The sequence below is a fragment of the Chrysemys picta genome, chromosome 1, assembly GCF_011386835.1.
Source record: "Chrysemys picta bellii isolate R12L10 chromosome 1, ASM1138683v2, whole genome shotgun sequence".
Classification (NCBI taxonomy): Eukaryota; Metazoa; Chordata; order Testudines; family Emydidae; genus Chrysemys; species Chrysemys picta.
Window position 1 is genome coordinate 127,424,251 of NC_088791.1, and position 24,754 is coordinate 127,449,004.

General features: G+C 40.5%; 1 protein-coding gene across 4 annotated transcripts in view; it reads left to right on the plus strand.

The window, feature by feature from the left end:
• The first annotated feature begins 4,602 nt into the window (after positions 1-4,602).
• The window catches only part of ATXN10 (ataxin 10), a 172,687-nt gene continuing 152,535 nt past the window's right edge, over positions 4,603-24,754 (plus strand). Inside the window, exons 1-3 of one of the 4 annotated variants that reach the window (XM_065570205.1) lie at positions 4,603-5,077; positions 12,984-13,175; positions 19,221-19,303. In XM_065570205.1, coding sequence (XP_065426277.1) covers positions 4,677-5,077; positions 12,984-13,175; positions 19,221-19,303 — 676 coding nt within the window. In that variant the 5' untranslated portion in view covers positions 4,603-4,676. The remainder of the gene's footprint in view (positions 5,078-12,983; positions 13,176-19,220; positions 19,304-24,754) is intronic. The other 3 variants (XM_042846823.2, XM_005299980.4, XM_042846864.2) reach the window with 3 other exon arrangements.

Genomic DNA, 24,754 nt, shown 5'->3' on the forward strand with positions numbered 1-24,754 from the left:
TAGCTACCACAATGCAAGACTCCGAAAGTTGATGCTAGCCTCGGTACTGTGGATGCACACCACTGACTTAATGCGCTTAGTGGGGACACACACAATCGACTCTATCAAATCGATTTCTAAAAAATCAACTTCTACTAAATTGACCTAATTTCGTAGTGTAGACATACCCTGAAGTCTTTAAATCAAGATTTGAGGGCTTCAGTAATTCAGCCAGAGTTTATGGGTCTATTACAGGAGTGGGAGGGTGAGATTCTGCGGCCCGCAATGTGCAGGAGGTCAGTTTAGATGATCATGATGGTCTCTTCTGTGAGTCTGAGCCCATAAAATGAGGGACATTGGAGAGCTGGGTCCCAAATGATGATGAACTCTCTCACCCTGCATGGTTATGACCTCCCACAACAGCTACACTTTGCTAGAACAGTGGAACTGTCAACCTCCAGAGTGTGACACAATTTCTCAATGCCTGACCTGAAACCTCAGGGCCTTCTAAGAAAAATGCAAAACCTATTTCTGGGAGCCCTGCATAAAACTTGTCAAAAAAGCGATTCCACTATAGTCAGGGAATAGTTTTTTTCTTTTTGGTGAAGTTTTGTAAATGTATTAGACAAGCCATATTTGAGTTACACTATAAGACTTTGAAAACTCACATTGCTTAGATTGCAAGCTCTGGGGCAGGGACTGGATTTTTATTGTGTGTAAACTGCCTAGCACTATGCAGCCCTAACTGCTGATTGGGGTGGTTAGGTGCCATCATGATACAAATAAATATAAAATAATGACGATTATGAAATGTTGGTTTTTCTCTTTTGAAAATAATTTTTTTAATCTACTCATAGCTCAATATGAACTTGTAAAAACTTCAAAACTGATTTTATACATAAATCATCAAAGATAACTAGTGAAGGTGATTATTTTACCCAAATTCATGTCCGAATGCTGTTTTTAGTGGAGGTGAACTCAGTACATTTGTTTACCATATCTCTCGCAGAAGTTATATTACAAGCTCCAGTCAATGGTACACCCTCACCTGGAATACTGTCACCCTACCTCAGAAAGGATGTCCCAATAATAGAGGGGGTGTGTGTCCAAAAACAGGTGTTAAGGGAGCAAATGATAAATATGCAAAATAATGAATATCATAGAAAAGATACATCGGGAACTTCTGGTTACCCTCTTTCATAAAGCAAGAACAAGGGGTATTCAATGAAATTACAAGGCAGCAAATTTACAACTGATAAAAGGATCACACAATTAGCCTGTAAAACTCACTGCTACAAGGTATCATTGAGCCTAAGAGTATAGCAAGATTCAAAAAAGAATTGGACAGTTACATGCATAACAAGAATATCAAGTTAGTATAAGCCAATCTCTAAACTAATGAAGGTTATGAAGAAAGTACCTCTGTCTGTGTGCAAGTTATTCCAAAACTGTGTATTGCAATGATTTGTGCACCTTCCTCTGAAGCAGCTGGTGTTGGCTACTGTCAGACACAGGGTACTCAATTAGATGGACCTGGGATCTGATTCATGGCAACTGTTCCACCTGTTTTGAGATTCCATTCCAATTCAAAGAAACAAACAAAAGTTTCTAGCTCTTTCAGAGATAAAGACAGCCTTTGAAATGTACTTCGATGTGTAGGTTTGTCAGTTTGCCACAGGAACTGTTGTAAAAAATCATGGGGGTTTGTGAAAAGTTAGGCCATATTGTCTGGTTATTTAATTTAATCAATATCAACTGATAGGTCTTATTTATCTAACTAATTTCCACTTGATATTTGTACAAATCTTATTGTATATGTGTAACCTTCAAGCACTACTTGTTGATACATGCCCAGGTAACATGTCCAGGCTGGCTTCAACCCTGGTGATTGACAATCATGAAAAACAAGAGAGTCACTGATGGATATTAATGCAGGAGGAAGAGAAGTTTACCTCTAGTCTAACTCAGGAGGGATGACAATTGAATTTGTTTCTAAAGGAATATGTTTGTAAGCAGGGTCTGAATGAATGCTTCCCTGACAGCTAGCTGGGAGGGGGAGAGACTTTGGGTGTGTTTATGTACATAACAGTTTGCTCCTGCTCTGCTTATATATTCAGCAGATACAGTGGTGTCAAAGTGATGAACTTTAGCTGGTGTTGGGTACAAATCACCTTAGTACTGAATGCTGGGGTAGCGATATATGGTTACCAATGTTGTAATTACAGGGAGTTCTCGGACTTACGACACAATTTGGTCCTCAGAATTGCGTTGTAAGTCGAAACACTGTAAGCTGAAACCACTTTTCCCATAGGAATCAATGGTATGAAGGGGGAATTGGTTCCTGAACCAACGCTTGGTACACTATTTTCACCACCCAGATTTTTGTACTAAATGAATATCTGACTGATGTTGTAACATCAAATGTATTTACTGTACACTGTATTTTGTAAACAGCATTCAAATAAACATATAAACTCACATATGCTGCTCCGAATGCTGGCAACACAGGCTCAGAAAGCCAGGGAGAATGGCACACATGCTGAGCCTCAGCCAATCACTGTTCAAGCATTCTGATTGGCTGAGCCCAGGGCTGGGAGCCAATCAAAAACAAGCAGCAACCCTACCCGGCAACAAGCTACTCTGCTGCCTCAAGGCCAATCAGAAGCGATCCCATCCAGCTCCATACCAGTATAACACAACCAGGAAGTGATTTCAAGCAAACTTTATGCAAATAGAACATCGTAAGGGCAAAACAAGTGTTGTAGGGGCCAAATGGGTTGTCAATTGAAAAGCGTCGTAAGTGGTGTCCAATGAAAGTTGGGTGTCATATGTTCGAGGACTCCCTGTATTGTAGGAATACTGGAAAGCAGGACCATGCTTAACCTGTCCCAAATGAGGGGGGCACCCTCAGTTGAAAGAACCCCGTTAAGTCAGGGGCTCAAATGTCGGAACCCTGTGAAAATAAAATAGGGGATAGGTATCCTATCTAGGAGGCTGTATACTCTTGTTGAAGATTTGCCCTAGTCTGGTTTAATCTGTTTCTCCCCATTGTTCAAATAATTAAAAATAAATAAGTTTCATTAGGAGCCTCTGTGTTATGTTAGCTGCCCAATCAGAGCTGAAATCAGTTGTGGTAGGACTCTGTTTCTGCCCTACCTGCAAAGAGCTGAAAATTACTAAGACACTTATGTGCTGAGGTCACAGAAGAGAGGCAGGTGGCAGCAGAAGGCAACTGACAGTCAGCTGGTCAACAAGTGGCTGATGAGCAGCCAGCAGAACAGCTGGTGGAGAGGCCAGAGCTTCCAACATTGCTGCTACTTGCTGAGCTGAAGTGGGGCGGCAATGGTAAGAAATCTGAGGCAAAAAAACCTAGCATGAAGCCAGAGTATGTTTTACCTCTGGATGGGGAACCTTCACTTCCACTGCTGCTAGAAGGGTTAGGCCCTGGTATTCACACTCCTCCCACCGCCAGTAGCATGTCTTCAAAGTTGGTGAGGGAGGAAATGAAAAAAGGAAAAGTCACAGTGCTCAAGGAAAAAAAAAAAAGACAGAACATCAGAGAATCTGTAACTCCCATGACATACTCAGCTTCCCACTGATTGTAGAAGACATAAATGTTCAAGATTTACACATACAATTGAATAGGAGAGAGGTAACAACAGCTACACACCACTAATCAAAATCCTTTAATTAGGCTTGGCAGAATTTAATTTTATTTTTTTTATAATTTCAATGGCTAATATCAATGTTTATTTTAAGCAATTTTTTCTATTTTTAATCAATTTAAATGTTCATAGCTGTGGGAACATATGGGATGGTCAGACAATGGGGGATCCAAAAATATTTAATGACAGTAGGCATTGAGAGTCAAAAGGTTAAAGTGTTATAGTCATTAGAACACAAACTGTCAACATCACACGTTAAAAAATACAAAGTAAATATCCTTAAGTCAAACTCTAATAAGCTCTCAAGCAGCATTTTACTTAGTTTACCTGTAAATTTCAATTATTATTGATGGAAATATTGTTGTCAGTTTCTGTGTATGGTGAAATCAATGTTTACCGATTACTAACTGAATCCTTCCAAGCCTACCTTTAAGGTAGACTGCATGGTAGTTGGACTTTGCTTGAAGCAACAAACATCCCTCTGTTTTATTTGGTGATGGAAACTTAATTGCACATTCCCTGAGTTTGGGTTTTTGTTTACTTCTAATAAATATTTAAAATTACTATATGTCTCTCACATACATGTGGGGACTGTCCACAAATTATGCAACACCTTTCTGTGATTTTCAAGACCTACCCACTCCTTTGTAACACTTCATAACACTGAAACAAACATTCTGTCATGCAAAATTAAGGACCCAGCCCTCCAGTAATGCATTATGTAATTTACGGACTGCCCTTATGTACACTTATCTCAACAGCAATGGTATCACACGTAGCTGCACACATGCACTCACACATGTGCACACTCATACACACAGCTACACGCATGAATATACAGATATCACCAGGCCTTAAATTCTCACTATTTCCCAGAGCCTCGGGGCGAGTCAGGGACGGGTTCCTGCGGGTTTGAAAATCTTTACTGGAGCTCCACTCTGGATGGCTCCGGCTGAATTTAACCCCAGGATCTTACCCCTATCAGCGCACAGCTGTACACGTGCATGCACGCACACATGCATATCCACACGCATGGATGTACACATATTTAGCACGTCCTCAGATATCACACACATCTGCACACACACGCCCATGGGTACACGCTACGCACGTGGGACATACATGTCAGTGTGCAGACGCTCCCGCATGTCCGTGCCTCACCCGCGCACACGCACGCCGGGCCCTCCCACGTGTGGCGGAGCGGCAGGGGCCGGGCCCGGGCAGTCTCTACCCCCGCGCCGCTCGGGGGCAGGGGGCGGAGCGGGGACGAGGCGCACGATGGCGGCGGCCGGGTCCGAGGCGGCGCTGCCCGCTCTGGCCGAGCAGCTGGGACTCGCCGCCCGAGCGGAGCGGCTCTCGGAGGCCTCCTCGGCCCCCGGCTGCCTGGAGACCGTGCGGCGGCTGACGGGCCTGTTCCGGGAGGCGCGGCCCAGGTAGCGGGGAGGAGGGGCCCCGCGCGGGCCACGTGGGGCTGGGGGTGTGCGTCGGGCCGGGGTGAGGGGCAGGGGGTCAGCGCGGCGAGGTGGAGTGTGTGCGGGTGTCATGGGGGTGTATGTGTGTGGGTCGTGTGTGTGCGCGTGTAGTGGGGGTTTAAGGATGTGTGTGGACGTTTCGTTTACCGGGTGGTATGGGGCTGTAATGGGGTGTGTTTGTGTACCTGTACGGGGGGTGTTCGGGGGTTTACATGTACTGGGGGGCGTATGGGGTGTGTGTGCACGTGTACCGGTGATATGGGGCTGACCTGGTGTGTGTGTACCTGTACGGGGGGGCTATGGGGTGTGTGTGTACCTGTACTGGTTGTGTGTGTATGTGTACTAGGGTGTACCTGGTGTATGTGTGTGCTGCTCTGGATGTGGGGAGCTGGGGCAGATGTTGGGCCAGTGCAGTGTCTGAGCTGTCTGTGTGTGTGTGTGGGGGGACCGGGAGTACTGGTGAGACTGTAACCGAAGGCAGAGGGGTCTGTGCCTGGTTTTCAAGATTAGTTTAAATCCCCCCACCCTCTCCAGGTAGCCACAGACTAGAGATAATCCTGTCACCTGTGCAGTGATGTCTGCTTTCAGGGCTTGCTCCCCATTGAAGGGGGTGCTTTGAAATCATGTAACTTAAAAACCAAGTCTGCATGTTAGGCTATAAAGCTCACAACAGCTGTTGTTGTAGTTCTTAAACTCTTATCTTCATTGTGAAAAGAAGAACAGGAGTACTTGTGGCACCTTAGAGACTAACAAATTTATTAGAGCATAAGCTTTCGTGGACTACAGCCCATTTCTTCGGATGCATCCGAAGAAGTGGGCTGTAGTCCACGAAAGTTTATGCTCTAATAAATTTTAGTCTCTAAGGTGCCACAAGTACTCCTGTTCTTCTTTTTGCGGATACAGACTAACACGGCTGCTACTCTGAAACCTATCTTCATTGTGCTTTGCTTACCTGCCAGGGTCTGGGTGGGTCACTGAGTGGGTCTGAGGAAAACAGGACCAGACATATACTGGTGCCCCCTTGCAGGTGCTCTTGCAACCCTATCTTCTCTAATGCTCTACAGCAGTAATGTGTTTCCTGGTCACTTGGAATGATCTGTGAAATGAAGATGGGCTTCTCTTCTTCTGCTAGGTCCCTTGCTAATGAAACAGACGTGTGGCCTGCGAGCCATCACACATGGTTTGGGGTCTGATAGGTAAGGGAAATATAGCTTCCCCCACCTGTACTCTCTGCTCTGTGCATGGATCCTGGGAGTGAGGGAGAATACGCTTCTCTGTCTCCACTTGTCTCTGTTCCCTGCATGGTCTCTGGTTCAGGGAGACAGTAGCAACCACATCTTTCTCTCCAAGGGCTACCTTCATTACTATTAGGCCATGTCTAGGTGGGGTTTTAGCCACTGATGCAGACCACTACTGTAGACACAGCTTACACTAGAGCAGCACAGGTGTGAAACTGGGGTAAACTGCAGCAGTGCAAATTGTGTCTGTGCTAGTGGTTTGCCTCAGTGCAGCAACATTAGTAGCTAAAATCCAAATGTAGACAAGGCCTTTGAGTGGGTGGCAAGAGCATACTTGTTACAATCCAGAATGATGGTGTGCCTGTGCAAAGAAAGATTAGAAAGTGAAATTGACAACTTTTGTAGAAATTAAACAAAGCCCTGTTGAAAGTAAACAAATGGAAAAAAGACATCTCTTCATTTTATTATTATCTTAAATGTTACACAAGGCATGTAGTTAAAGAAAATTCAGACAGAATTGTGATTATTTTTATTTTAGTTTTCATGTAATGGGATCCATATGAGCAGGTCCTTGCAGTGATGTAGAGCTGCATTGGCTTCAGTGGCTCTGTTTGGGTGCAAGGGTTGACCCATGTGGATCCAGTTACAAACTAGTGTCCCCCCTAATCCTGTAACTCATATGTTGAAGATAAAAAAATGTAGGTTATTCGTATGTTTGTGTTAAAAATCTAACATATCTACATGTTTTTTTTTTTTAAATTCATTTTCTTGAGCTTATATGTTCAAATTCCATTTCCCCTAACCTAGGGTATGGCTATGTTTTGAGCTGGGGGTGTACTTCCAAAGTGGAGGAAACATACGCACGCTAGCTTGATGTGAGCTAGCAAACTAAAAATAGTTAGGTTAGCTAGTCCTGCCCATTCACGGCACAGTGGCTACACTCTATTTTTAGTGTGCTAGTGTGATCAGAACTAGTGAGCTGGGAATTGTGTCCTCAGTTCAAAGTGTGAACATGCTACAATTTTTTTTTTTTTTAAACCTTTTCAAAACCTAATGTTGCTAGTTAAATCCTTCCTTAGTTTTTTATCTGGTCTTATGCGTAGGACACTGAAACAGGGCTTAAGATGCAAGGTTGATTCCCTGCTGCTTTGTGTGACCATGGGCAACTTTCACAGTTTGTTTGTCTCATTTGCCTGTGTGTGTGCATGTGTTTAAATACTGCTGTTTGGGAACTTATCTAAGGTAGAGCTGGACAAATAACAGATTGTTTGGTTTGATGGTGGTTCTGAAAAACTGTGAAACAATCATTTTGGGTCAAACAAAGCGTTTCATTTTGATTTTTTGAGCATTTTTAAACGGTTTTGAATTTTTAAGATAAAATTGAAGGAGATTTAGAAAAAGTCATTGAACTAAAAAAATCAAAACATTTAGAAAATGTCAAAACAAAATGTTTTGGGTTTTTTTTTGCATGTTCTTTGTTTTTTTCACTAAATGAACAATTTGGCAAAACTAACTCAAATTCACAAAATGTATCATTGTCAGCAAATCTGCATTTTTCTCTAGAAATATGTTTCAGACAGAAAACTTAGCCAAGCTGTGCATCTAAGGATATGTATACACTTCAAATGCTACAGCAGTGCAGCTGCGCCACTGTAGTACTTCAGGATGGGTTTTCCCGTCGGCGTAGGTAATCCACCTCCCAAGAGGTGCTAACGTGGTCACACTCAGTGAATAGCCCTTTATCAGTGGAGTGTTCTTGACTATGGATACACTTACTGGAGCAAAGCAGAATGAGCCCGAACTAGACATTTCAGAGCACGGTGTAGACATCATCTCACAATAACAAAGGCAAAAGAACAAGTTAATTTAATACAGAAATTCTTCCATGTAAAAGGGGGCGAACCTAAGACGGGGAGAGCAGGATCGTCTATATAGAAAATTTAATGTGACTTTCTTATTTATTGAAGTAATAGGTTTACCAGAAATGCATGAAGTTTTGGTGATGCTTAAAGGAACATGGCAATTTAAATCACACTTCTGCCTGAAGTTTTTACTTACTAATATTACAAATAGCATCAAAAATTAAGCTCTTTGGGGCAGGGACCATTTCTTTGTTCTGTTTGTACAGCACCTCACACAATGAGATCCTGATCCATAACTAGGGCTCCTAGGTGCTATGGTAATACAAATATTTAATAACAGATTACAGGAAAATATTTTTCTTCACATTAACTTTGTACTTTCCACAGCATTTTGAGTATAGTCAATGTCACTGTTTTACCTGTATGTTTGTGGGCCTTTCACATGGCAACAGGAAAGAGGAAAAACTTTAGTTTACCCACTCGCCAAAAAATAAATAAATTGTAAACCCACAAACGTTGACTGGGGGGCTTAGGGGCAAGTGTAGTAGCAGAAACTATTCTTAACAGACTTCTTACAATTGATTTAAGCCTGCCCAACCATCCCATTCTGTTTAAAATGATTACGCACATAGTTATTTGTATCTTTGGTTAGCAATATTTTTACATAAATACTTTTTAATCTGTGGAAAGAGCACTGCTTTGAGAGGAATGATGGTATTATTGTAAAGCCCTATACTGGGAACCACATCTGGGTTCTGTACTTGGATCTGTTGCAGACTTGTTGTGTGACCTTGGGCACATCGTTTATGGTATTTTTTTTCTTCTTCTGGAACTGGCAAGCACCCATAAAACTAATTTATCTCTTTGTGCTTCACTGTCACATACATGGAATGAACTTCCATATTTTGTTAATAGTGGGAAGATAAATCCATTAATGTGTGGCAGGTGCTCAGAGTCTACAGTGAGGAGCAAGATAGAAAAACCGATAAATATTGGCATTTAAAATGGTTGGAAACTGGCAGAATAATCAGATCTTCATATTTTACTAGAATATATTCTAAAAAATCATGATGTGCTACCTTTTTCTGAACAAAATTCTTATTTTTTAGATTATCCTTTTAATCAAAACTTCTTATTTCTGTTTATAATATAGGCTATCGCAATAGCTTGAATTTCATGATCCAGTGAACAGTTAAAATAACTTTCTGAACAATTCCTATGCTGCGCAGCTGCAGTTTGCTAAACAGAATAAGTCTTTATATTTGTATTGAAAAGCCTTTTGTAACTGTTTTTTACAATACAACCAGCTAGAATACACTTTAAAAAAACAACAAAAACAAAACCAAAAATCTGTACTTAGAACTTTTGCTTGTCTTTTACCAATTTAAAATAATTGACCATTGTATACTAGAAAGGGGTGGCTCAAATTAGCTTCAGGAAAATTTACCAAACATTGTATTCCATGGTATTTCAACTCATGGCATAGGTAAAAATAAAGGGAATTGCTAACAGACTCTGAAAGTTTTTTATTTTTTGCGTAACTTAATTGGTGTACTGCTCTTAAACACTTGCCCTGTTAATGGCTCTGTATGGCATCTTGACTCAACAGAGCAAATGTGACTCTGTCACATGTGGGATTGAATACAGTTGGGTGCTCCTTTACCAGACACTGTCTCTTCAGTGTTTGGAAAAACGTTCCTATGTCTGTGTGGATGTATTTATTTATAGATTCTGTGGAACATCAGTTTCCAAATCGCATAATCTCCTGGATTTTTGTGTGTGTAAATGGCAGTAGTTGCAACACATGTCCTTGTCAGTGGGAGGCCTTAGTCAAATGTATGTTTTTTTCATATTTTAAAACCAAACAAAATAACTTTTTATGGATCAAGTGAAACACTTTCCTTCCTATCTTTTCTCATGACTGAGGGGCAAATTGTGCACAGTTTTATATCCCTTAGTTACTACTTTGTTTGTTGTTACTTTTGTTAATTGAGTTTTCAGATGTAACTGGCAACCAAAATATAAGATCGCAAAAGAAAGTGATTGTGAACAGGTTATTCATCTAGATGTATAGCACTGACTGTATTGTAAAATAAAATATTTTATTTTGCAGCTATCTGTACTTTAACTTATTAACACTGATTGAGTGACTTTTTTATTGATGGTTTGGTTTATGGGGACATGACAATTTTTGGTGTAAGTATGACAGAATTCATTATCCTGTATGGCTGGATATTTGATGGATAATGAATTCTGTCATACTTACACCAAAAATGGTCAAGCATTACATTAATGAAACATAATCTCTTTATGTACCATGATTATTGTCGCCTGTGTTGATTAACATTTCTTCCCCATTTTTATCTCCTTTTGGCCCAGTATTTAGCTCAGAAGGTATTTTGCTACTGTCTCTCTCAAGATGTAGCATTTAAATGCTCCTTTGATTTTGTGTGCACCTTAAATCCATGTAAGGGTCAAAGTGGCTGGATTCTGGTTTTCCATGTCAGCTGCATCTGGCTGGCGGTGTTGGATTGAGTTAAACTCTCTGTTCTTAAAGTGACACCATGCTGCACTTTCTTGTGTAGCAGTTTCACCAGAATTCATACTGTATCAAATATGAATTACTGACTGGCTTTAATCTGTCACGTTCATCCCCTTTCTAAACATAATTTTTGAAAAAATAAATATGCCAGCAGCTATATTCTGAAAGCTTTTCACACATCTGTGTGTGACAGACGACCTGGAGATTTATGCTTGCTGCTTTTGTGAGAAATGTGCGTGTAAGCTCCAGCATAACATTTTAGCATCAATTCTCTTCATCTGCTTTAACTCTGAGAGTGGAATGGCCTGTACATAGGAGGAAACCTCCACTCATATAACTACAATTCTAACTTTTTTTTTAGACCCCACATCATGGCAAGATATTCTCAAGAATTGCATAGTTTTTTGCCTGTTCTAGCAGTTACTTGGTAAGCTAGACAAAGGTAACTTTTTCTCCCTTTGCATTCCCAGGAGTGCAGGTTGGTGTAGTCAATCTTGAACTAGTTGCCTCTTCCTTCCATTGCTCTCCTCATCGTGTGAAGTCCCTTGCTCCATAATAATCATTACAGTAATGCATAGAGGCCCCAACTGAGATAGGAGCTCTGTTGTGCTGTGCATTGCACATGCACAGAGTACAATAGATCTTGCATTGGAGAGTTTACAAACTTAAATAAAGACAAAAGGCGGGGAGAAAAAATATTCCCATTTTAGAGTTGAGGAATTGAGGTAGAGAGATTGACTTGCATTCACTCACATAGGAGGTCTGTGGAAGAGGTTGGGAATTGAGCCCAGATCCCTGAGCTCCATTCCAGTGTCTTAACCACTACTCTTTTTGAGATTATGCTTTCCCTTTGCTCTTCACGTGAAAGTACAGTATTAGCTCCTTATAGAACTTGGTTTCATCAGTATAGGCCTGATTCAAAGCCCATTGGAGTTAATGGAAAGCTTTTGAAAACGTGGAGTTAAGGTTGCAACCACACAATGGTGCTCTCTTTTCCTTGTGCCCTTCTTGAACGTGAGAGTTCAAACCCTTGAATTCACATTTGGGAGGAAGAAACCAGGGAATGCACACTTAAAGTTACCACAGAAGATATCAGGGCCAGGGATCATCCATTGATGTTGAAAGGCAATAAATTAAAACTGGTAAAAGAAAGTGAATATTTACAAAAAAGGATAATAACTGGTGGAATTCACTGTTACAGGGTATGTACACCAATGGCTTAGTAAGATTTAAACACTTTTAAACATTTAATGGATTACCAGGGATCTAGATCTTCATGTTTCAGGATATAAACTTTCCACTAACTTTCTGGGACTAGAGAAACTTCTTTCTGGGCAGGTTATTTTATTGTTCCTTCCTCTAAAGCAGTGGTTTTCAACCTGTGGTCAGCAGACCCCTGGAGGTCTGCAGACTATGTCTAAGACTTCCAAAGAGGTCTGCACCTCCATTTGAAAATTTTTAGGGGTGCACAAATGAAAAAAGGTTGAAAGCCACTGCTCTAAAACATCTGGTGCTGGACACAGTTGGTCTGAGTCAGTATGTTGATTCCTAATTCCTATGTTCCTAAATGATCTTATGCATCTTTTGTGTATATAGTAATAGTGTATGTGGTTAGGATGACTTAGACTGCTTTTGGTCTGAGAGTTGTTACTTAGAGTTCCATGAAAACTAAATCAGTAGATGACCTGTACTCAGTAATGATTGCTGTTTGTTATGTTGAAAGGATAGTGAGAGGTGTGTGTCACTTAAGACTTATGAAGGCTTCTACACTGTGCTGACTAAAATTTATATTTTCCACGATGCACAAGGTTGTTGTGGTTTTTTTTTTTTTTAAGTCCTCATGATGAACTGGAATGCAGAATTATTTTAACTCTGCTAAGTACATGCTTGGCATATCTTAAAATAAGGCCCTTGATTTCTGGGGAGGGCAGGGTTTTACAGGAATAGAGAGTTCACTTTATATAACTTAAAAAATTAGTATGGGCCTTTTGGATTTTTCTAACGCTTAATAGTGAGTCCCCTCTACTCAAAGCTTTGGTGTGTCATGACGGTTAAGTTTTCTTATTGCAGAAATATATTACAGTATTATGTCAACTCTTCAGTGTTAGATTTTAAATGAACATGACTTGAATAATAAGCTTCATGAGAGATTTTCTTGTCTAACCAATATTTCCCCACCCTATTTATAACCCTCCTTTACTCACTGCAGTTATACTTTATTTCAGAGAAATGGCAGAAGAAAGTATGTTCCAGAGTCTCCTGAAAATCTTGACTAAAGCCTCATGTGAAATGGAATTGGCCTGCAAGGATTCCATGGAACTGATAACTCTAGACACATGTCTGCTGCTTATAGCAGAATGTTTCAGATGTCTACGGAATGCCTGTGTTCGGTGTGCCAAGAATCAAGATGTTCTAAGGTATAGTTATGATCCTTATTAACATACACAAATTTTAGAGAGTTTAAATTGTTTTGGTGCTTTCTTTTATTTTACCCTGTTGTGTTCTTATTTGACTTGTAAGTATATTAACTGATATTTCCCACTTAACAGAATTCTTTAAGAAAATATTTAGATTAAAATAATTATAAAAATTCATATGTCAGAGTTAAGGTTGCTGGATTGTGATGAAAATATTCATTTCTTTATCGTCTGAATAATGGAAGTTGATTATGTGATCAGTATAATATTTATGATAACTTTAATTTTTTAGCTTCTAAGTGGATTGGTTTTGTAAATGATATGATAGGGAATATATTCTTAGAAGTCAGCAACTATAGCTGACTTTTGAAATGAAGGATGATTTAATGTTTTTTTTAATACATGTAGGTTTACATCTTGCGTATGACAAAATGCATTCAATATTTGTGTGTGCTATCTGGAATAAATTGTACACTTCCACAAATGTGGACTGTTAGTGTAATATTAATGGATGTGAAGATCTGGATTCTGCCCTCAATTATGTAGTCTCATCTCCATTTATTTCCGGTTGCATGGGTGTATTTCAAACAGAATTTAGTTTTAATTTCTTAGATTGTCAGTCATCCACTCTGGATTTGCAAAAAACAGTAAAAATAAATGTTAAAGAGCCAGTAATACTTTGCTCTTACAGTACTTCTCATTTTCAAAATGCTGTTAAAAATTTAGCTAGTTAAACCGTAAAAGCTAGCCAGAAAATAGCTATATCAAGGTTGCTGGATTATGTGAAACTAGTGTTCAAAATCTCAAAAATTACTCTTTCTGGGACTTGTCAAATCTGACTTTACTGAATTGCTGAGATATAGTATTCTATACGAGATGGCAATTGTCCTATATTGGGGCAGAATAGATGAAGTTAAATAACAGAACTCCATAAATACTGTGATAGTGTTCAGATGAGGATGTTGCATTTGATGATTTTTTTTTTTAAAGACTTGCATAACTGAAAAAGGCTGTGAATGGAATTTCCTGGTAATAGCAATAAATGATTGTTTAAATATGTTCTATATTGCTGCTTCCTCATTTTAAATGTTTCAGGCTGTAGTGTTTACTTAGAATCCAAAATGAGGGTTATATAATATTTTGTGGTTGCATCCTATGACAGCAAACTATTCAGACATTCTCAAACTACTGTAGTCTTCTTTTCACTCAACAAAATGTTTAAAGGGTTGTTGCCTTATTTCCCACCACAACCATTAAGCACAAATACATCTAAAATTCTGAAACATAAAAATTTAGGTGAAATTATTAGTCATGTTTGTAAATATTTTCCAGATTCTTAGAGTTAAATCTTTGATATTTATTTAAAGTAATTTAAAAAGTTTTAGTGTATTTAAAAATGAAGATTTATAAGTTTTACAAAAAACATACCATTTAACACACAATTTCCATAATTACAGTCTATTTGCTAGGGGCCTGGATAAATGAATATAGTTGCACAGATGAACTATTAGTCCTGGAGGAATTGTGCGCCATTGCGCATGCGCAGAATTCATGTGCTGCATATATATATATATTTATTTTTTGGTGTGCAGAAAATAGCTTCTGCTGGAAAGTTGCTGCAGTTCTGCCTTTTGCCCACCAGGGGGCGCTGTGGTGCTAGAACAGAGCAGCTGCTCCTGGCTAGCCCCAGCTACGATAGAGAAGAGAGAGAGCCTGCAGTGCCTTCTTCACAGTGCCTGTCGGGCCAGGTCGGGAGACAGATAGCATGGGGATGCTGGAGGGTCATAGATTGTCCTCCTCCACTAGCCCTTATGAGCCCGAATGGGGTGGGGGCTGAATGGGATTGGAGGTGCAGGGCCACATGGGGGAGGGAGATGCAGGGTGACATGGAGACAGGAAAGGGGGTGTAGGGCCACGTGGGGGTGGCTGAATGGGGGCATAGAGACACATGGGGACGGGGTGCAGGGACACATGAAGATGAGGGGAGGGGGCTGGCTGAGGGAGTGTAAGGATACCGGCACAGGGAGGGGGTGCAGGGCTACATGAGGTAAGGTGGATGGCTGAGAGGGGGGCACAGAGACACTGGGACAGAGGGGAGGGGCACATGGAGATTAGGGGAAGGGACTGGATGAGGGGATACAGGGACACATGAACACGGGAAGCGGGTGCAGGGCTACGTGGGGGAAGGGATGACTGAGTGGGGCACAGAGACACATGGGGACAGAGGGGAGGGAGTGCAAGGACACATGGAGATGGGGGAGGGGGCTGGCTAAGGGGGTGTAGGGCTACAGGGGGACGGGGGAAGGGTGTCGGGACATATGGGGATGGGAGGGAGTGGGTGTCTGGGATGGAGGGACACATGGACAAGGCGTGCAGGGACACATGGGGACAGGGGCAGATGTGCCTGACTGAATGGGAGAGGCTAGGGGTCAGGCAGGGTCTGAATGGGGGAAGCTCCCTAAAAATCCCTCCCTCACCCCCCCCAAAAAACCCCTGTTCCATACTTTTCCCACCCATACCCAACAACCCTCCAAGTTTACAGCCAGGCTTCGTCCCAGCAATTACTTTCCTCTTCCTCAGCTCCTCTGTTACCCCGACTGTCCCAAGCCTTTGCATTGCTTCTGAGGGGTGCGGGAAATATAGTTCTGTATTGTAGTTTAAATTAATTATTACTCAAAGTTCTGTATTAATATGCCTAGTAAGGAATCTGATTGTCAAAAAAACATTTCCTGAATCTTTTTTGTTGTTTGTATTGTTACATACATACTTGCTGACAGGTATTTTGAAACGAATTACCAAAATAATTGAAACTGGTGTGATTATATGGTGTTATTTTGACAAAATATGCAGAATTTTAAAATATTGTATGTAGATTTTAAATTTTTTGGTGCAGAATTCCCCCAGGAGTAAAGTACACCTCTACCTTGATATAACGCTGTCCTTGGGAGCCAAAAAATCTTACCGCGTTATAGGTGAAACCACGTTATATTGAACTTGCTTTGATCCACCTGAGTATGCAGCCCCCCCCCCCGGAGCACTGCTTTACCGCATTGTATCCCAATTCGTGTTATATTGGGTTGCGTTATATTGAGGTAGCGGTGTAAACATAAGAAGCACACAGTTGTGTGATGACATATTTTAAAAGCGAGGAAAGTGGTAGTATATATTTTCTGTAAATTTACTATGAGTTATAGAAATGCAGTTTGGGAGTCCAAACTCAAAGTTGTGTTTTAAAAAAATGTTTTTACAATGAATTTCAGTACATGTTGAAGATGTCAGTTAGCACCACTTAGAAATGAAGTATTCCCTGTATCCCTGGAACAAGAATAGCAATGACCGTGCAAGTTTCTTCTTGTCAGCATACCTCAACCGAGATTGGGAAAAGCTACCTCTTTTTCATCCTTCACAAAACAGGGTGAAAAACTCAATCATTTCAAGTCAATCTGAAAAAATGGGGTTGATTCCAAATGAAATTTTGTTGAGTCCTTGATTTGACAACAAAAATTAAAAAATGGGTTTGGTTCAAATTGAACTGGATATTTTTTGTTGGCTCTTCCTCCCTTGAACCAAAAAAATCCATTATTTGTTCAGTTCTACTCAAAATGTTGCCAGGGCTGATGGTGTCTCCTATGATGTGTACACCTAAGAGGACCATTGACTAGCTATGAAGTTATGTTTAGTGTCCGTGTAGGAGTTAATTATTGAGTCTGTTATTCAGTGAGTAAGAAAAAAGATGTTGCCTCCAATGGTTGCATCTCTGTGCCAGACTGATGATAGCCTCAGCAGCCAATTAATGCGAGTTGATGCATTTTGACAAGACACTGAATTCTAATAGCCAAACTTGCTGTAGCTTGGCTGCAAAAGGTGCCTTTACACATGTATAGTAGGGATTATTCGTAGAGGTCTATTTTGGCTTTGCCACAATCCCCATGTACACAGGCAGTGTGCGTAGCCTTTTGCTCCTTAAATATCCTGGGAGACACTTGGGATGGGCCACAGTGTGGCCCATAGTGATTTTTTAAATTGCCATAAAGGCACAGTTTGTTCAGGATTAAATGTTCAGGAATTGTGGATGGAGGGAAAATGATCAGTGGAATTTAGAAATTTAAACCTTTTTGATGGTATTTAAAATCAGGCTAATACTTAACTAAGGATTTTCAGGAAGGAATTCTAAGGGTTTGAAACAAATAAGAGCCTTGGATGAAAGTATCTGGAGGCTGTCACTTCATTCTTCCTAAGTCATTTTGTTCACTTGGCTCACTGCAAAGAAACTCATGTTTCATACATGTGGACTCCTCTTTGCTTTAAAGCCTAGTTAAAAGGGGCCCAAGTTGTCACTGAAAACGTATGCAGAAATGACAACATTTAAAAAACAATATTCAGCTTGGAGCTAAATTTACAGATTCTTAAATATTCCTGTTTGCACTGCTCACTGGAGAGAGTGGTGTGCTCCATGGGAGGTGGAGAGCTTACTGGCACAAGTTCTCTGCCTCCAGGATAACTTTTGATTATGGAACTGTTTGAATACTTTGACTCTAATTGTCTTTTCTGGCAAGCTCTGAGCTGGTGGTCTTCCATTCCTCCCTCTGAACTAGAGTTAGGATCCACGACCACCTGGAATTTTCCTTGCCCTTATTCCATGGTTTTGAATATTTCCTAATGAATTAACCCCTTGGTTCTTAATTTGATTTGAGCCATTTTTTGTCTGGTATTTTAAAACCCTGATAATTAATGGTAGTGCATAATATACTGGGGCATTGATGGCATATTTCATAACTACTTAAACTATCTGAAGTTTTGCTTTATGAAAATATTTCCATTTAATTATAGAAATGCCCAACTAAATTTTAACAAATTTGGATTTTTGAAGCTCAAAGAGGGAAAAGACTGAATCTGGTTTCAGTAAGCATCATTTTATATGACACATTATGCTAAGTAAGCTGTTCCGATGGTAATGCTTTATAGTACTATTCAGAGCATTGAGGTGTACAAGTGGTGGACTGCTAAGGTAGTTGTCCCTGGTGGTTCAGAAGGGAAGGGGTACACCGTCAGATGAGCTTTTATTGCTTTCCTTTTAGCCAATGGTGTATAGTGTAGCCGGGTTTGTTTTTAAGGGGGGAGTTGAGGACACAGTGGGCTGGTCAGTCTCGTTCAGGAATGACCTTTGGGTTGGGACCTATGAGTAGAATGAGAAAAGATAGAATATAGCATATGACTATACAAAAACATTAATTGTACATATTCAATATTTAAAGGTAAATTACAACAAAAATGATAGTGCAAGCAATTCATTCTTTAAAGATAAAATGTGAATTTATACGGTGTCTTTTCTTTGAACTGCATCTAGCCCAATGGTGTCCTGCTCCATAATTATTAGGGATCCGAGGTGCTACAAATAGTAATCCTAGGTAATACAAATAACAACTCCCTATTGTTTTAGTGGTAGTGCAGTGACTATAGACAAATGAAGTAGCTATTGTGCATTGAAACCAGTTCACACACAGCCTGTGATATCCTTAGAACTTATTGAATGAGGAAGTGTCAGCCATCGAACTGGGGTTATCCCTTAATGTGTTTGGAAAGTAATACAAATCTCTAATATCCACCTGGAGAGGTTCCAGGGATTAACAGAACAGACTGATCTGAAAGACAGCATCTCTAACAATACTGAGCCCCACTCCATTCCAAATATGCACCTGCTGCACTGACATCTACCCAGCATGCATTGGGTGGGTATAAAAACCCAAATCCTTGTGAGGGACATGAAACTGCAAACTTTTAGCTCAGAACTGAAAGTGTGGTTATGCTAACAGTCTGAAATGAAAAGTTAACGTTTTGTTTACAAGTGTCAGAGACCCATGTCCTCCCCAATATGACTTTGTCTGTGGTGCTTGATTCTGCATCCACTGAAGTCAGGTTGAGAGGCTTCAGTGAGATTAGGATCAATCTGTGATGTTTTGTGATGTAACTCCATACAGTTTTTTTTTTTCTTTTCCCTTAGGAGGTTTAAAATTAAACTCCCTCTTTCTTTTAACCATATAATAGGAATCTGGGTCTGATTGAAGTGTCTGTCCAATTGATCCAGTTGCTTCATGAATTAGAAGTTGAACAGGAATCGTTATTGGCTGGTAAGAGAGTATGCATTTTGGGTAATGTGTAACCTACACTATTTTGTAAATTATTATATTTTATTGCTTGGTGGCAATTTTATAAATTGTAGCATTATGTCCTGAAATCAACTTTTGACGTTTTTCTATAAATAAGCTAAATAGTTCTTCATTTGGTACTTGGCATGCTAACCTTCTTTCCTAATTTGTATTTTTTTTTTAAATTGGTGGACTAAGAATAGTTTGTGTCTCATGCGTATATACAATATAATATAGCTGGTGCTTTAAAAGTCACCTGAAGGAGTAAGGCACCGAAATCTGACTTTTCAATGGGAATTTGGTGTCTTAACTCCTTGGTGTCACCTGGAAAATACCAGCCCTAAACCCTTCACATATACACTGTTTTACTAGGCCCATAATATTTGTCCTCCATTGTTCCCTGGAGATTGTAAAGGGGAAGATATATGGAAACTTCAGTAAAATTATCAGGATATTTAAACTGGCAAAAATGAAAAATGCCTATGATGCCTCCACTCTAAATATCTTTTGCTGTCTTATTGTCTTTCGCTTGATTTGCTGTCATGCAGAAATGAGTATATATTCATTTTTCTTTCTCTGACATTCTAGAAAGAATTTGTTTCTTGGATTCAGATAAATTATATGGCTGTGGCCTCTCTTTACATAGTTGTACCACTCTCTCTGGCCAGTCAGGACAGTATGTGCCAATAGCTGAACAATCGATTCAAGACCCATTCTTCCCTTAAACTGGACATATAGAGAAGTATGCTGTTCAGAGAGAAGAAACTCTGTTGGCCCAATGATCCGCACTGCTTCATGTCAGCTGCACTTGCACACCACCACCACCACTTTTACACCCCTCCTCCCCTGCTCAATTCACATTAAGTAAACTTCAATAACTTGTCTTCTCCTGCTTTTCTGTGTATATATGAGTAGGGCCACCAACTCTGCCATTCATGGTGGTGAGGAAGGCTGGGAGAGAAAACATTTGGTTCCCAGTCTGCTTCATTGTCTCCTTCTTCCCTTTGGAGGGATGGGTAGTTTTATTGCCTCCTGTGATTGCTGTTCCTCTCTCCTCTTGTGGAGGGAGTGGAATTGGTGCCACCAGTGGCTTCTCTTCAAACACCTGCATCAGGTTGGAAAGGAGCAGTGGACCCCAGGAGACCTTTCCCACAGGACTGTTATAATGTAAGGTCAAGACAAATTATTTCAGTTCCCTGTTGTTGATTCCTTGCCCACTTCCACCACTGTTCTATCCCTTGTTGGGCTAGGGAAAGATTAGTGAGACTTGCAGGGATTCTGTGTGGAGGGAGCAGTACCAGAGCCCCCATTCTTGTGTCAAGTAGAGGAGGAGCCAGGGAGGGGAGAACCCTCCACAGAATGTGGAAGGGAGGAGTTGGGAGAACGTGGGAGATGAACCTCCAACCATTTCATGGAGCAGGGAGAGAGGATTAGGACCAGAGGGAACACTCCGTTCCACACCCGACCACTTCACAGGCCATGGAGCGAAGAGCAGAACTGGGGGAAGGAGGAGTGGGACATGAAACAGTGGGAGCCGAAACCTTATAGGGCAGGACAGAGGCCCATAGACCCTATCCAAGGTAGTAGAGAACGATAGGAACAAAGGGTTGACCCTTGGGGAAGCACTTGCCACCTTTAACTCCTTCAGAGGAACAGGGAGAACAGTGTGCATAGAGAAGCAGAGAGGACCATCCTTTCCTACCCCTTAATAGGGTCATGAAAGGAGGGAGTCTTTTTTTTTTTTGCCAACTTCTGCAGTGGCTGTGAGTGTTACTGCACTCATTGCAAAAAGCTTTGTGAACGCTGGGAGGACTCTCACTCTTGTGTGGCATGATGCTTGTTACTTCCAGGTATGTGCTGTGATGTTCATGTGCTACTCTGCTGCTGTTTGGATCACAAGAAACAGCAGTGAGACGTCATCATCCAGAAAACTGACTTGGTGGAAAAATGAGGCTGAAATACTTAAATTTGTAAAACCATATTATTAAGCCCTTGAAATTTAGAGTAATAATCTACTTTATGGTTTATTAACCTTAATACACATATCAGCATATGGGTTTGCAGAATGAGGAGTTTAAATTTTAAATAAAATTGGAAAACTAACCCTGAGAGAGAGAGAGACTGCTAAATACTATATAACTAATATATAACACTATAACTAATCTGAAAACTGTGCTCTCTTGCTGTGCATGTGTGTATGTAAAAATGTGGTCAGAAGTTAAGTACTGTACTTGAATTAGCCCATGAAAGGATTTGTCCATGAAAATTAATGAGAGAGATGAGAAAAAGTGTCTCTAACCCTTAGAACAATGGAGTTTTCCAGGTGGCTGGCTAAGTGAAAATTGAGGAATAACACAGAAGTAGAATGTGTTTACAAAAGACAGCATTTATGGTTCTACTTAATGCTTGTGAAGAGAAGGGCTGTTAGACTGGGTGAAGCTTTTAGTTGGATTAAAACTAAACCTAAATCAGTTTACCATACTACTATATTTATGTTTTCTCCATCATTTTTATTACCGCATTTACCAATTATCAGATATGTTTCTCCCCTCTGGGCTGTCTTGTCATATTTCATAACTGCAATGATATCCTGGGGCCAGATTTACAAAGGTATTTAAGGGCCTAAAGATGCAGATAGGTGCCTAGTGGGATGTTCAAAGGTTAGCAGATTAGGCACCTAAATCCATTAAAATAAATTTTTGCAACTGAAAATCCTACCCAGGTGCCTCTCTGCATCTTTAAGGTGCCTAAATGCCTTTTGAAAATCTGACCCTATCTCCTTCAGAATCTTGATAAAATGTAAGCACAGAATCTAAGGGCTTGTCTACGCAAACACGCAGTTTGTGGCAAACTGAGATATGAATCTACTGTCTTGTGTGGAGCCTACTGACTAGGACTAAAAGTTCCCTAGTGCACTTTGATATAACTTACTTTAGAATTGGAGTAAATTAAAGCACACTAGGGAACGTTTAGTGTGCCAGTAGGGTCCGCCAGGATTATGACTGTGTGGTAGGCTAATGCACTCTAGATTTACACCTCCGCTTGCTGCAAACGAAGTGTTTGTGTAGATAAACCCTCAGACCTTGCAGGATGAAGAATTCGATTATAATTAATGCTTTTCTCTTGAGTTGATTCCACTATGAAAACACGCCTCAAACTGTATCATGTAACTTAAATGAATTTTAGGAACCGAAAAAGTCTGTTTTAAATAATCAGCCTTAAGATGTATGTTTTCGCTCCAATTTCTTCCAGTGGTATCTATTTTAAGTCGTTCAGTGTGGTATGGCAATATTAGTAGGAAAGTTCAGAATGTACTATAATTTGTAATGGATAAAAAACACTGAAGTAATATATATATAGTATCCTTGGCAAATACTGTACCAATGTGGTTGGTTTGGGGGCAGGGAGGGAGTAGGGAGGAAAGTTTGTTTTAATGATGTATTAATGAATAAAGCAGCAAAAAGAGGAAATGCCGTGTTAAGTGCTGTGTGTTGTTAAACCCGGTTAGATTAAATCCAGACTTGCTTTGCATCTTCTCAGCTATGTGAATATTAACATTTTTCCTTTTTTTAAATGTGTGGTACTATTTACGTAGGGGCCTTGGTGAGATTCCACAGGCATAATTTAGATGAAAGCATTGTCTTTTTCTGATGTATCACCAATTTTCCCTGTGAGTTGCCAAATATCCTGGACCTTTAAGGAATACTGTTTTCCAGTTTCTTTTCTTGAGTAGAAACAGCATAGCGATATTCTTCTGCATTTTAATCTACCCCTCACAACGAGCAGATAGAACCAATGGAGAAAATAGTGTCTGTCTAGTCATGCTCTTAGTTCTTAGCTGTGCATAATCACACAGATTATGAAGATAGCCTGGATAGTCTAGAAAAGCTCGGATGATCTCGAGTCTGTTTGTCAGAAAACTCATTCTCCAAAGACCCACGGCATCTTGTTTGCAACAGTTCTTAAAATAAAAATATCTGGCAAATTCATACACACAGCTATTGGAGATGGTAAAGACCTATTGGGCTACCCAACCCCACTCATTATCTATCTGTCCCTCTAAGAATTTCTTAGCATCTTGTTCAGTCTAGTTTTTAAAAATGTATAGCTATTGAAGTGACTTTCGTGAGTTTCCTTTAGAGACCTTTCCACAGATTCCTAATTAAATGTTGCAAACTTTCCCCTTTAAGTTCATGCTGTTAGTTGCAGTTAGACTATACCCCCGTTCCTCTTCTCCTACATTTACTGAAGTGTGTAACAGAGTCCTAACAGTTTGCTGTGCAGAACTTGGAGTAAGGCAGGGTCCCTGCTCTGGGGAGGCTAAACACTAAGAAGACAAACTCAGGGAATTTAAAAGCTAGATGAGCACAAGGTGTTGATGCACAGTTGTGCTACAGTGTTTGTGTTTGGCTTAGTTTGTTGCTTTAATGATCATAGCACTTCACCTGGTTGGATTTAAGGCTGATAGATGTCACAGTTGAAGTAGTTTAAAGTAGCAAATGCTAAGACGGCAGCTCCCATTGAAGGAGAGAACTGCAAATTAAATTGAGTTGAGATAATGAAACTCTGTCAGGGATTTTTCATTGAGTTAACTAAGGCTTTAATCACTGGAGTTGTCTGAGTAGATTGTATGGATGAGTCTCTCTTTCTGCAGTGCATGTGCTCTTGGTGCCCAAACTGGTAACTGTAGAGTAAGGTCATGGCTGCAGACGTGCTGTCTCACAGATTGAACATCTTGAGTAAGGGCCCATAAGGAGTAAGGGCCCAAGGACGTGTCCGAAGAAAAGTTTTTTCCCCTGGTCTTGCCACCATAATCTTTGAAAACCATGCTCCAAGAGGTTCAAAAGTTGACTCCATGGAAGCAAAATATTTAAGTCCAACACAGGGCAAGTTAAGTTAGAAAATTCAAAGAGGTTGTTGAGATGGGGGTTTTTTTTGTTTTGTTTGTTAAAAGTCTACTATGTCCAGAAGGCACAGCAGAGCTAGAAGGAGAAATAGGCTTATCATCAGTCGGAGAGTTCTCCCGAGGTGGAGGGGTCTTTTTACAGTGAGAAGCATGGGTCCAGGTAGGCAGTCCTTGGCACTTCACAGCGGTGTTGGTGGTTAACAGGACTTAGAAAGGGCCTTTCCAGTGTGGAGCCAAAGCAGTCTTTCGTTGATGGACTTTACGTAGACTCAGTTTCCTTGTTTCAATGAATGGCAGGGATGCTAGAGTCTTTGGTTAGCACTTCTTTTATCTGTGAGAAAAGAAACCTAACACATTTCATTAATGCCTGGCAGTGTTTTGCAGATCTCATAGTTGCTTGGGCACATTCAGGCCCCCCTTTTCTTGGTTGTCAGCCAAGTGTTAGCTGTGAACAATGTCCTTGGATGGGGCCAGCATCTTATCTTTGGACTGAGCTTGCTAGCTATATTTTCCAGTTAACTCGTTCT